Below are 13,028 nucleotides of genomic sequence, written 5' to 3'. Positions count from 1 at the left end.
ACATGTATTGCCGACATTCTGTTGAGGGTAAAGAACAACATCTTAGCGTGGGATGGTATTCTCACACATTTGATTGTGTTACTTTTTTGACAGCTACAGAGAGTGAAAGGCCAAAACCTGCAACAATCCTATTTTTATAATTACACACCTGTTTCACATGTTCACATTTAAATACCTATTCCTCTGGTGAGTTATTTAAGCAGAAGAGGCAGTTGTCCAATGCATGGACATTTGCTCCTTAGTCCTTATAATCTATAAACTTCTGATCTCAGATATGTTTCTTGCTTGTTTAATAAAAAGGCTCTTGAGTTAGACCTATGTAGCCTACTGTGTCAGCTGAGTTTCCCCCTTAGAGGTAAGGGTCACTGCAAATCAGTGCAAAGTTGTTGTGAGTGGTTGATCCTATGATGAAACAATTTTATACTGATAGGAGTGGTCTCTTCCAGGATGACACTCTCCCCATCCAAGGTGGGTGGTGCTGGGCTGGGAGGTGTCACTTAATGGTTTGATGAGTATGAAAATGATGGGAATCATATGCCTTTGCTGTCACTGCGTCTCCACCAGCATCATCAAAACACTAAATGTGAGGGAATAGCTTTTGGAAGAATGGCGTTCATCCGTCCTACTCAGTGCACTATTTCACTTTGCGGAGGAAGCCCGCCCCCTTTCTGTACTTCCTCGCTCGACGACGTCACTTCCACAGTACGGAAAACATGGCGGCTGCCAGTCCATCAGAGTCGGTGAACTCAGTGCCGATAGATGTGTTGATCAAGACGGAGCCAGAATCCGAGCGTGATCTGCAATTTGCCCAGGAGAATGTTCCAGTTAAACGAGACCCTGTCGTCCCTCTCATAGCCCCGGTTAGCGGACTGCAGCCGCTCACCTGGTCGCAGGACCACCGCCTGGCGGTATGCACCACCACCTCCTTGTCGCTGCTGGAGCTTGTGTGCGACGTCCACAGCAACAAACAGGACCTGGCGTTGCACAGGACTTCTATCCCCGTCCCCACAGAAGTTTATAAGCTGCGGGTAAAGGTCCACACATGTTCTCCTGTCCAAACCGCCTTAGCCAGGTAGCGCTGTACCCTTTGCATAGCAGGAGTGGCTGCAGACAGTAATGTACCTAATCGAGTCGAGACTGTGAGACTGGTAACTTAGCTTTGTGCATCGGCTTCCCGTTGCGTTTAGAAGTCGACCGTGTCCATAAACCTTTGATAAAGACTGTACGCTGCATGTTGTATTAGGAACGAATAACAGCTACTGACGGCTAAGATTGTTAGCTCGCTGGCTGCAGCATCCATAAGAGTTAAAGGGGCGTGCCAACAATTCTCCACATATTCTTTGCTGTATTTCCATAAAAGGGTCACCAACTCACCTCAGTCTCTCTTAATCTCCCCCCAAAAATCTAAGATGCTCCTGTCAAATGTCAGCCAAGGTAAAAAAAAATACAGTCCACTGGACAATGGATCAGCTGCAAAATACCTCCAACTTTAGAAAAACAAAACATTTCATTAGACTGTTACCAGATAGAGATAAACAATAAATCCCTTCACATAGAGATAAACAATAAATCCTTTCACCTCTTTCATATCTACATTATAATTGCTTCCCACTAATGTATATTTAGTAGTGTCCTACTGCTCATTTGAGTGTATTTGAATGTATAATGTTAAAATTGGTGATTGCTGAGATGTAGACTGTCAAATTCATACCAAATTTTTGAAAAAGCTAATTAATTATTGTGGATCTTAAACACGTACCAGCCAGAATCTGAGACTTACTTAAATTATTCATTGAATATGACATAAGATGCCACCTGCAGTCAGTTCTCTGTCTATATCTGTTGGAGACTAGTTTCTACACTACCAGTCAAAAGTTTGGACTGGTAGTGTATATCACTTGCTAGTTTCATATTGGACCATGTGATTTCCTTCCAAATAAGTTGAAGCAAAATAATGCTCTGTGCACATTTTTAAAACTCAGATTTAGGGTACGTGCTTGCAGGGAAACCGTCTCCCTTCAACAGATGAATGCGAATACAGTCAGTTAGTATCAGGCTTTATGCATGCATCATTCTGCACAGTGACAGTCAAACACCCAAGTAACAATGCAGAGCACTTTTAGTGGAGGGAGACTCCACTAAAAGTATTCTGAACAATGTGGCATATGGTTGTGTAAGCTTGCTTTATTTGGTGCAAGAACTGACTCATGTTTTCAAGATAGCATCCTGCTTCTTCTTCGTAGTGCAGTGACAGATTTTCTTTCCAGCAAATATACAAAATAAACTTTTGGTTCTCTGGCTGTGATGGAAAAGTGAAGTCCCAGGGTCTGTCTGAAATTTTTTTTCTTTTCAATGTTAGGCTCACACTCACAGTTGTCTGAAAAGTTTAAAACTGAAATGAGCAAAAGGCTGTGTGGTCTACAGAAGTAAAGAATACATCTCTCCCTCTCCAGCTGGATTATTTTTCACACTTTACTTAATATTACTAATTAACTATATGGAAGTATTTCATTGATTGCAAATGTGCAGTGGTCCGAGTATAGTACAGTGTTTATATGTCAAGTGTTTTTGAGCAGACTCGGGACCACATGGATATATTTCCACACAGTGCAAATACATTGGAAGGTATTACAAAGAAGTGACACAAGTGTGTCTCAAGAATCCATAGGTGATTACATCACATCATTGAGAGTATAGTAACGGCATTATTATTTGTGCACTTGTTAAGTGACTCATGTAAACACGCTTTAGGACCACAGCCAAGCTAATATTCACTTGTATGCTCTTAGTTTGGCAATGGTGAATGCTCCTGTGTTTTCATTATTTACAAAACTGAAAGAAAGATAATTAAAGCGATGGAATACAAATGTAAAAGAGAAACAAAAAAAACTATTTTGCTGTGGTAAATCTGTTTCTGTGTAGCTGCTCTAGTGTGTAAACATGATTTTTCTTTTTTTTTTATAGGTTCGTCTACATTCCAAAAATCCACTTGGCAGATAAAATGTTGGCTGGTGCTGAATTTTATAATCCACTAGGCACACTGACAGAAGGGTGAAGTTGGTTTCTTGCTGCCATTTATAGATATGAGTAACAATTGTAAAATAGGAGGGCTACTGAGCTGAGAGTAGTAGACACTGGTACACAAAATACAACCAACACATACTACCTGTCTGATGATACTGCTTTATCAGCCATTCAGGTGGGTGGGTGTTATCCATGTTCTAGTTGCAAGATCTGCTGCAGTGTCGGTGTATGGCAAGCCATCAAGTTACATTTGTAATTTGTGTGTTTGCCGAAATCTTCTCTTAAACCTGACCGTTTACCTCATTATTGATTTCATTTGTGTTTTTAATTGTTAAGGTGGGACCAGCAGGGGAGCTAGCTGAAGCGATGGAGAAGTTCTCAACACACCCAGACCCCGCTGTAAGGCAAGTTTTTCTGGCGGACACAGTGATCAACCCCTCAGTAGGAGTGCACAAAGGAATAAAATATGCAAGTTGGTCACCGTTAGGTTGTGACTCTAGTGGGCGCTGTCTACTCGCTTGCCTAACACTTGATCACAGACTTACCATTCATAACAGCCACAAGCGTCTCGAGTGGAACATGCTAGTCGATCTCACCAAAAAGTACAGTGAGAGGCTAAAGGAGCGCGGCTACGCCAAGAAAGACGATAAGCCACCTCAGGCAAACCTGCTGGACTTAGAAGAGCTGCAGCGGCGTTTCCGTATGCAGACTCCTTTGAGAATGGAGTGGTCAAGTGTTTACACAGTCAAACAGGTTCAACCGGACAACACATGTGTAGAAGAAGAGATGGTCCTCCTGGCTGTCTTGATGGAAAATGGTGACCTTGTTTTGTGGAAGTTTGTGTTGCCCTTTACAAATGGGACAGAGGTTGTGTTTTATGACATCATCGAATCAGGTGTGACCAGACCCAGTGACTTGGCCTGGTGGGAGTATGGAAACGCAGATCGACGAATGAGTGGCCTGATCATTGGCAGTGAGGTGGGACCTGTCAAGATCATGCCTGTCAGCCTGGTGGGAGTGAAGGGCTACTTCACCCTCCGACACCCTGTCATTCTCTGGAAGGAGTCTGATGAGATCGCTGTGGAAAACATCAAATGTGTCCCACTCATCCACCCAATCCATAAATCCAGCTGCAGCCTCATTGTTGCGTCACGCGGCTGCTATATCTTTTGGTGCTTGCTCATGATTTCACCAGCAGGACTAAATGTACACAATTCTCATGTGGCAGGGCTGCACTCGCTCCCTGTGGTCTCGCTAGCGGTCAGTCAACATGGTGTTGCAGTGTACAGTTGTTCCATAGATGGGTGGATAAAAAAGCTGACTCCAACTTTTACAGAAAACGCTTTGATTTTCAAGCAAGAGGACATGCTGGGACCCGAAAACCTAATAGGAAGGCGGATACACGGGATTTCAGTGAGCTGCAATGGAGCGTATATTGCTATGGTCAGCACGCAAGGTATTGTCGAAGGCTTTCATCCCATTAACAGGACCTACCAGGTTCACTTTGTCACCCTGAAAACACCTGAAATGGCAGCAGCGCTGCTGCTCAAGTCCCCCACACAGAACCTGTACAAGATGGCTGACCTGCTTGATCTGATGAGGTGGCAAATTTTGAAAAACAAGTGTATCCCTGCGTCACTGCAGGAAGAACTAGATCAAAAGATCCAGGAGGTAGACTCACCCTATCTGTGGCGTTTGAAGCTCTTTTTGGTGCGTATACTTTACCAGTCACTGCAGTCACCTCTTACTGATCACCACGGTAAACCTACAAACGAGGGAAGCAAGGTGTTTGTAACGGACGAGGAGGATGAAGAGGATGAAGAAGAAGATGTGCAAGAGGAAGGTGAGCCTGGTAGAGTAAAACAGGAGGAAGAGATTCAGGAGGAGCAGATGGCAGAGGTACAGGCTTGGATCAATGCTGTAGAGACCCATCTAATGAGAGAAAACATGAAGAAGGTGCTGGGGGTGGTGTACCTCAACACTTGGATTGCTCAGAACACCAGCATACCTACCTGTGGCCTGGTGGAGTACCTCTCCAAAGACACTAACGACAGAGCTTCAGAGGTAAAAGGGTGACTCAACTAATAATTATTTACTTCAGCTTTTTACCACAAATGTCCTGACCTGCTTTTTACATACCCTGATCACAGTGATGTTATGTACACAGATCAGCCATAACATTATAACCACCTGCCTAGTACTGTGTACGCAGGAGTCAGTGCAGCAGTTGGTTGGCGCTCGTGTCACTCTGATGCTCTCAGCACATCTTGTGCGATTCCGTTTGCTTGCATAGTTCTACTGGAACTCAGGAAGAGTGTGTCGACCATTCAGTGAAAAACTTGTCTAAAAAACAGTGAAACTGTGGTCGTGAGGACAAGTTAGAGAAGGGTTAGGGTTTTAGGCACATCCAACAGCCTCCTCACTCTAGGTGTGACAAGAAACATCCATTCTCTTTTAGAAAATGAGTGAAAGGATAAGTATGGCTGTTTGTGATTAGAACACGAGCACTCAGGTACATTAGACAAAATCCAGTGTTTAGATTCTGCCGTTCTGTCACCCTTGGCCCAGAAGTGGCCCAGCCCCTCCTCAGCTACTTCCGGTTGAAAAATGCAGAAGTGTGTAGGCTGTGCAGGAGGGCTGAGTTTATTTTAAATTACTTTACTGGTTAGACTTTTTACTTGCAGTGCAGCTTGACATCACTACTGAGGATGCATGTTCAGGGGATCTTTAACTGAAATGAAGGAACCCCAGCCATAAAAAAATAAAAATAAAAAAACAACTAAGGTACATAGAACCATGTGGCCATGGGTGTCTACATACATTTGGCCATATAGAGCTTTTCAGTATTTATTATCCCATAATTGCTGCCTGTGTCCACAGAAGGTGCTGAGCAAACATTAGAGTGCTTTTTGGTTTTCTTTTTAACAAACTGCAGAAATATCTGAAATCTCTGTTACATATATAAATATACAGAATTTTATCAGTTACACACACTACTATTGTAGTTTCGTAAATGTCTTTGTATGATGGTAGGTGCCATCAGGTGAAGAAGATGCAGTGCATTTGGCTAAAATAAAGGAGCAGATGCATCTTAATGCCACTTTGCACAGCGCACACTGCTGATCAGTCACAGCACTAAACTCGCATTCTTCTGTGCTGCTGTTATAAAAGTTGGAAGAAAACTTTGTGTTGCGTTTTCCTTCACTTACACACTCTGGCTTTGCGTCTACCATCCTTCTCAGGTCCTGATTGGCCACATCAAGAAAAAGATGAACAAGCAGACGTTCTCGGAACACTGCAGCCTGTGTCAGGCCGTGCTGCCCTTCACGGACCACAAACAAGCAGTCTGTAAAAACGGCCACATGTGGCTCAGGTACATGGATTATTTTTGATTTTTGAATAATGTCCAAATGTTCAACTTTGATCCACTAAAGATGTTGTTTATTAGCGTAGCGTAGGCACTCTGTTGGTTCGGACGCCACAGTTGAGCCAGCGAGAACATGAATTGAATCTTAATGCCAAATGCCTTCTTTGACCGTTTATTTATCTTCACCGAGCAGTAATCAAGCCTTCTGCCTCTTGATATTTACCCATGCACCACTCTTATCATCTCATAAATATTTCTCAAACATTTCTCCTGCCTTCTTGCTAGATAAGACATGCTGCCTCTGGTGGGCACTGGGAGGAAAATCAGTGCCTGGTAGTTGTACCTAGTCCAGTTTCTGCTCTACTTTTCTCTGCATGTGCATCTGTCCCTGCCATCCTGCTCTCTAATGCTGTCCTCTCGGTCTCCTCCAGGTGTGTGTTGTCGTACCAGGCCTGCCAGACGCTGACGTTCAGACGTTGCCTCCTGCTGGATACCATCGCCAGACTGCCAGAGCCTGAGGGTAAGTGCCACTCTACATCTCTCGCCACCTCCATTTCACAGTCACACTCAATCAGCTGTCTCCTCCTGTCGCCTTCAGTGTCAGCCTTCATCCTGCTCTGTGCTCAGATCATCGCTTGGCATTTTGGATTCCAAGTCAGTCAGAAACTTAATACTTAAAATCATGAATGATTGTTGAAATAAGAGAGGGATTTTGCAATGTTAGGTCTTTTTCTTCTTTCTTCCAGGACATCTTCTTTAAAGTCAATAGTTGAGTCAGTGGTCAGAAAGCACAGTTTTCTCTCCCTTTCTTGGTTGAGGCTTGAGATTTGTATCACTTGTGTCCCATTATACCAACACTTTGTACGACAGGCTTAACATATTCACTGTAGCTGGGGCATTGTGAGCACAGGTGCAGGAGTATGGCCTCATTCAGTTCGGTCCAGTGTAACTCAGTAGGAGGCAGTGTATGGGATGATTGTACATCACCAGGCCGTGGGAAAGTTTTGAGGCAGCCAAAGCTTTTTATTTTAACAGGTTAAATGCCAAAACGGTTGATTACAGTTTCTTAAACATCAGTGATAACCTGATTTCCCCAGCTAGATTTTTCCTAGAAAAAGGAGATTTCTCTGCCATCTTTTAAATGAACTGGGTTTCTGATCATCTTTTTCCATGTATTATGAAAACCTGAGATAAGGGAACGACAGGCGTAACAGCAGGGCAGTGTGATGACAGGAGAGACCCTCATAGAGATGCATCTTTGTATTCTAAGTAATCCTATACAGAGTCTGCACTACCATATAACCTTTGGAAGCTGCTTTCTTGTGTGCATGTAAAAGCGCTGGCAGTTAGAGACTGTTATTTGCTTGGACTGAGGCCATTTACCTGATTGATTAGAACTCTGTCGTTTCTGTGCTCGTTTTGGCCAATACTCAATTATTTCATTAGAGATGAGTAAAATGCATTTTGTCAGATACATTTCACATGTTTTCAGACATCTCTGCTCTGTCCTTGAAATATAATGAATGTCAGCAAAACATTGAGTCCAGTTTTAGGATGATTAGATGCTAAAAAGTTGGTGGCTATTTCATGAACCCTGAATTTCCTGTAGTTTTGCCAAACAAACAGCAGGTGTGGTACCAGCCACAGTTAGAGGTGGGAGAGGAAAAACATCGTCCTCGTGCCAGTATTTGAGCACCGGCTTCATCTGGCTGCTACTTGAATCCCAGTATCGGCCTTTATCGGTCTTGCCTGAGGCACAGCTCTCCTGGTCATTCCAGCCTATCTGAGCTAAAGGCTGACAGGTCCGTGCGGTTTTGGCATCTGTCACAACCAACACCGTCTCAGCTCCTGTCTCACAACATCTTACCGATGTTTGTGCTCTTCTCTGTTTGTTTTAAACCCTGTGTGTTTTAACTTTTATTGTATTTAGTCTGTTTCAGATGGGAAATATGCTATATTGCTGGCTTCATTTACTCTGAGTAAAACCAGTGGTCTTTGGCTTTCAGACATACTGTTTGTTACATAAATGTATATAGAGAGGCGAGTTTAAAAGTAAAAAGTTTATTTGCTCACCTGCAGTATGCAAATCATTTTGCTGGATATTAATAATCAACTAAAGTGAATATTGTACAAGTGCTTTTTTTAAAACCTGTTTTCACCTGCACTGTGAGGGGAAAGTCAGGTTTATTGTCATGGCCTTTACATCGGCATGATGGCACTCGTTTGAGAAAAGTGGTGTTGAAAGTGTTATGCAAATATTACTAGGTCCTTCCTACACTGCCGCCATGTCTTTTATGGAAAAGTGACATTCATTTAAACACCAAGACAAACATAGCCATCATATTTACATAATGAAGTGAAAGGCTTTAAAGTAGTTCTCATCATTTAAAATGTTGAACCTTCAGTAAAACATGGCTTGTTTTCTTTACCCACAGATCCAGAGTGGATAAAGAAGATGCTGCAGGCGCCCTGCACGCTCTGCGACTCGCCGATGATCTAGAGCTGAACCTCAGGGTTCCTCTGTAACCCTCAGCACTTCCTGCTCTGACACAGGATCTGGTTTTGTCAGAAGTCACTGCTTCAGTTATTTTCTTATTTCATGTAGTTTGTTCATGTTTTTTTTTTAATGACTTTATATTGGTTTCTAAAATTGCAAATAAAAGGCTTTGATTATTATACGCCAAACTCTTATTTCCTTGTGACTGCGCAGAGAAGCCGCTTCCCCCTGCCATGGTATTAAATTAATATTTTACTGAGGTAAAACAGTTTGGACTCAAACTTTACAGATTTCTTTATTTTTCCCCTCTCTAAAATTAATTCCCAGTCAGACACAGTGTTTGCACAAGGGTGCAAAGAAACAAAGTTTAAAATGTGGTTATATGAGGAGGTTTTTATTATTCAGTGGGACTTCAGGGCGCCATAAATAAGCTCCCTCATTTTCCTTATGTTGACTGTATTTCCAAAGCTTTGGTGTAGTTTTTATTTTTATTGCAAGTAAGTGGAACTTGCATTGCTAGTCCTATTTTAGTGAGGGTCTTTTTTTTTTTATTCTTCTTTTCTGAGTGCAACAAATAAAACACTCTGAATAATACATGCTCTGGAAAAAACTCAACATACCTGCTTTAATTGGCACTGTAAAACAATTTCCAAGCTCTGGAAGGAGGAGGAGGAGGGTGGTAGTGCTCAGTCATTCTCTCAGATGAGGACTTCCGCTAATGTAAACGCAGAAGAGAAGGAGCGGTGATGCAGATGAGATGAGCAAGAGGCAGGAGGAAAGCGAAAAGTGTGCTTAAAAACCCGGCACAGTCTCTCCCATGGGAGCGGGTTGTAATGAGATTCAGCCGTAATGAGGGACAGAACATGGCGCCAGATGTGATTCTAATTCTAATCAAGGAGGGCATGGTGATGGGGGTCGGGAGTATATTGTTAAATACAATTAACCCTTTTTTCATATTTTGGTTGGAACAAGGGCTGCAGGGACGAGATGCAGGCTCTGCAGCATGTTCTCCGTCCCTCCCCTCGGCCCCGGCTCCTTGTTTTGGAGACATGGAGGTCAGCGGCAGGTGATCAAAGAGGAAACTGGGCCAGCAGCAGAGCCTCCTCTGTCCAACGCTACCTCTCTCATTCCTCACACACCCGGTCCTGCAGATGTGTCAGATGATAGGCTACCCTGGGGCAAGGAGAGAGGAGGCTGCCCAGCTCCAAACCCTGAGGATTTCATGAAGTGGGACCTGTTTATTTTTCAAAATGCAGTATTTCTCAGTTCAGTAGTGGCATTTATTGGCCCAAGATACAGAAGATTCAGTCCTATGGAACAAAAGGGTGTCTCCTATTTTACTAAAAAGTGACCCATTTATAACAGTATTCTGACCATGGCTGGGAGAGGTGCAGTGTTTTAAAGTAAGTGGCAAAATGAACACGAGCATGGGTCAAACAAAACAAACAATTGCCTAGTACAACTAATATTTATTTTACTGGCTCCCTATTAAATTCTGCTGTAGAACTTGATAATCTTCCTGGGATTAAAATGTATGAAAAATAATAATAATAAGCAGGTTACAATTAAAAAATCTTAAATAGATGAGCTGTAAAAGTAACAGTTCCTTAAATGAATGACTGACCTGACCATCAGTAATAATAAGATACATAGATACATTATTGGGATAGACCTGAATTTCCCTTGGGATCAATCTATCTATCTACCTATCAGGTACTCTGTAAATAACAATATTTGCTGTAAAAGTAACAGTTCCTTAAATGAATGACTGACCTGACCATCAGTAATAATAAGATACATAGATACATTATTGGGATAGACCTGAATTTCCCTTGGGATCAATCTATCTATCTACCTATCAGGTACTCTGTAAATAACAATATTTAAAAAAAAAACATTAGTCTAGCTGGTTTCCAATAATGAAAAAAAAAAAGATTAAGCCATACCTAAAAATAGAACTTTCGTAATTAAAACATCAATGTTATAGTGTTTACTCAATTTATCCTTCTGAGGAGCACAAACCATAAGGTGAGTTTGATCTTAGAGTAAATAGGTTTAAGGAAAGACAAATTCTGTAAAGGATTTTTATTTTTTTTATTGATAATTAAAACAAAAAATATAACAAAAATATTGATGAATACAGAGTCTTCACTTTGAAAACAGTAGTTTGATCAGAAATGTCTTAACTCAAGGCCAACTTACCAGGACGGTTTTTCTGGGCAGGTTGTTTGCTCAGTTACTGAATTAATAAAAAGCTATTAAATGGACCTTGACTTAAGTTTGTTTGTTTTTGGACACTTTGTAAAATTGTGGCTTTCCATGCATAATATTCGTGATGTTTTTAATCTCTGTGTGACTCCTGCCCTTTCCCAGCCTTAACCAGGAGTCCTAAAACATGACCAAATACATGTGACAGTACGTCAACGTGATTTGACAAAGAAGGGGAAAAATAAGTGCAGTCACGTCACTGTCAGTCATAGAAAAAGAAATAAAAATGTGCAGCTTCTCTATGTGTACTAACTGGAATTGATGTTACAAATGCAGTCTTCTCATTTGGTTCAGTGATACTTTCCTCACATATTTTCATACAAGAAAAGATATGCTCAAAGAAAAACATGAATCATCCTGATTATTCTAAAAACAGCTGAACTGTAAGATTACTTTTGTGAAAGGAACTGAGTTCAGCAGTTCATTAAAACTGCTTAAATTTAATTACACGTTTTAGACAGTGTTCCAAAAAGTATAAGCAAGTAACAGCCTTTTAATTAGTTTTTAATCAGCCCTGGCTGTGGTATGTTTGTAGTGTTTGGTGCCTTCATGGTTGCCAGGGTGTGTATGTTTGTCAAGTAGAAGTGGCTCCTCAGGTTGTAATGATCCTGTCACTGCTAGGTGGGGACCAGCACTGTTACAAAGGTTAGCTGTGTTTGGTTGATCCACCTCCCGCTTTAATATAATAATCCGTCAAAGAGCATCTCCACTAGTAATTACCTGCTTCCCCTCCTTTTCTCTCTCACTGTCTTTGCTCTCAAGACTTCAAACAGAGGATTTTTCTCCTTGCATGCAATATTTATATCCTTTATGTCAGTGGCTAGATGGCATAAAACATTCACACCTTAATTTCACCTGATATTCCTTTTGTTTTGTTTAGACTACATTTTGAACACGATATGTCCCAATGTTTTCTCTCAAGAGTATAGATTCATTTTGTTGCTTTTGAATATAACAATTTAGACTGTGAAACATGACGTTTCTCTGCCTCAGACATGCGACTGCATCACCCGGTGGGATCACAACGTTGTGTCTGAGTCTTAGTGCTTTTATGAGTCTCCTATTGATTCTGAAAAACTTTCGGGTGCAGTTTACAACTGGAATGTTCAGTGCAGTGATAAGCAGCGTAGTGTACAGTCAAACTACACAGATTTGATCCTACAGTACTTTGGGCTACTACTGAATCCTACAGTTTACAGATGTCATAGTGCCATTTCACCTGTTTCCAAATCAAACTGTCTTTGTCTTGTTTCATGCTTTCAAAGCACATGTAGAAAATTCTTAAAAGAAGTGGAATTATCTCGGCCAAATGGCAGGACTTTTCTAGTGTTCTGAGACTGATTCAAGCTGAAAAGCATTGATCTCAAGAATTATGTAACGTCTAAAAACCAAAACCATTAACTTGATTGTTCAGATATTGTAGCAGTAATTAACAGTGGATTTGCAGTGCTGATGGCCACTTTATTAAGCTCTGCCAGTGTGTTCAGATTTTTGACACTGCCATAAAGCTACTAATTCTATTATATGTTTTAGCACTGAGGTCAGAGTACTGTGCTGTAGTGTTCTTCATTATATTCATCTGAGTGTTACTCAGATGTGAGTACTAATGTATGTAAATGGGAAGTACAAAATATTAAAAACACCTACTGTATCAATACAACATGGTCCAGTAAAGCAACAACATTTTAAACTATGACTTCAGTAATAAATATTTAATCTAATTTACACATTTCTGATGCCACCAAAACTGAGGCATGAGCTTTATAAAGATAAATGTCATAGCAGGGTTTTTGTGCAGACTGTGGAGGTTTACCTAATAAAGTGGACACTAAGTAAACAGTATTGATTGATTGATTGATTGATTGATTGATT

The 13,028-nt window shown here is 41.3% G+C and overlaps 1 protein-coding gene across 2 annotated transcripts; it reads left to right on the top strand.

The window, feature by feature from the left end:
• Positions 1-605: 605 nt before the first annotated feature.
• gtf3c4 (general transcription factor IIIC, polypeptide 4) lies at positions 606-9,067 on the top strand. Of its 2 annotated transcripts, none has more exons than XM_020601150.1 (5): positions 606-1,028; positions 3,361-5,088; positions 6,267-6,397; positions 6,823-6,911; positions 8,827-9,067. In XM_020601150.1, the coding sequence occupies exons 1-5, from the start codon at positions 714-716 to the stop codon at positions 8,889-8,891; spliced, it is 2,328 nt and encodes a 775-aa protein (XP_020456806.1). In that variant the 5' UTR covers positions 606-713; the 3' UTR covers positions 8,892-9,067. The 2 variants fall into 2 exon arrangements, with proteins under 2 accessions (XP_020456806.1, XP_020456807.1); XM_020601151.1 differs by lacking the exon at positions 606-1,028 and adding an exon at positions 2,776-3,051.
• Positions 9,068-13,028: the final 3,961 nt, after the last annotated feature.

The sequence above is a fragment of the Monopterus albus genome, unplaced genomic scaffold (genome assembly GCF_001952655.1).
Source record: "Monopterus albus unplaced genomic scaffold, M_albus_1.0 scaffold50.1, whole genome shotgun sequence".
Taxonomy (NCBI): Eukaryota; Metazoa; Chordata; class Actinopteri; order Synbranchiformes; family Synbranchidae; genus Monopterus; species Monopterus albus.
The sequence above is the reverse complement of the archived record's forward strand: the minus strand, read 5'-3'. Positions and strand labels throughout refer to the sequence as shown.

What these genes read in the sequence shown, in the direction of transcription:
- gtf3c4 (XM_020601150.1), top strand. Translation starts at nt 714, where the DNA reads ATGGCGGCTGCCAGTCCATCAGAGTCGGTGAACTCAGTGCCGATAGAT. An exon ending in CAGAAGTTTATAAGCTGCGG is followed by an intron (nt 1,029 to 3,360) that starts GTAAAGGTCCAC and finishes TTAATTGTTAAG; the next exon opens with GTGGGACCAGCAGGGGAGCT. An exon ending in AACGGCCACATGTGGCTCAG is followed by an intron (nt 6,398 to 6,822) that starts GTACATGGATTA and finishes GGTCTCCTCCAG; the next exon opens with GTGTGTGTTGTCGTACCAGG.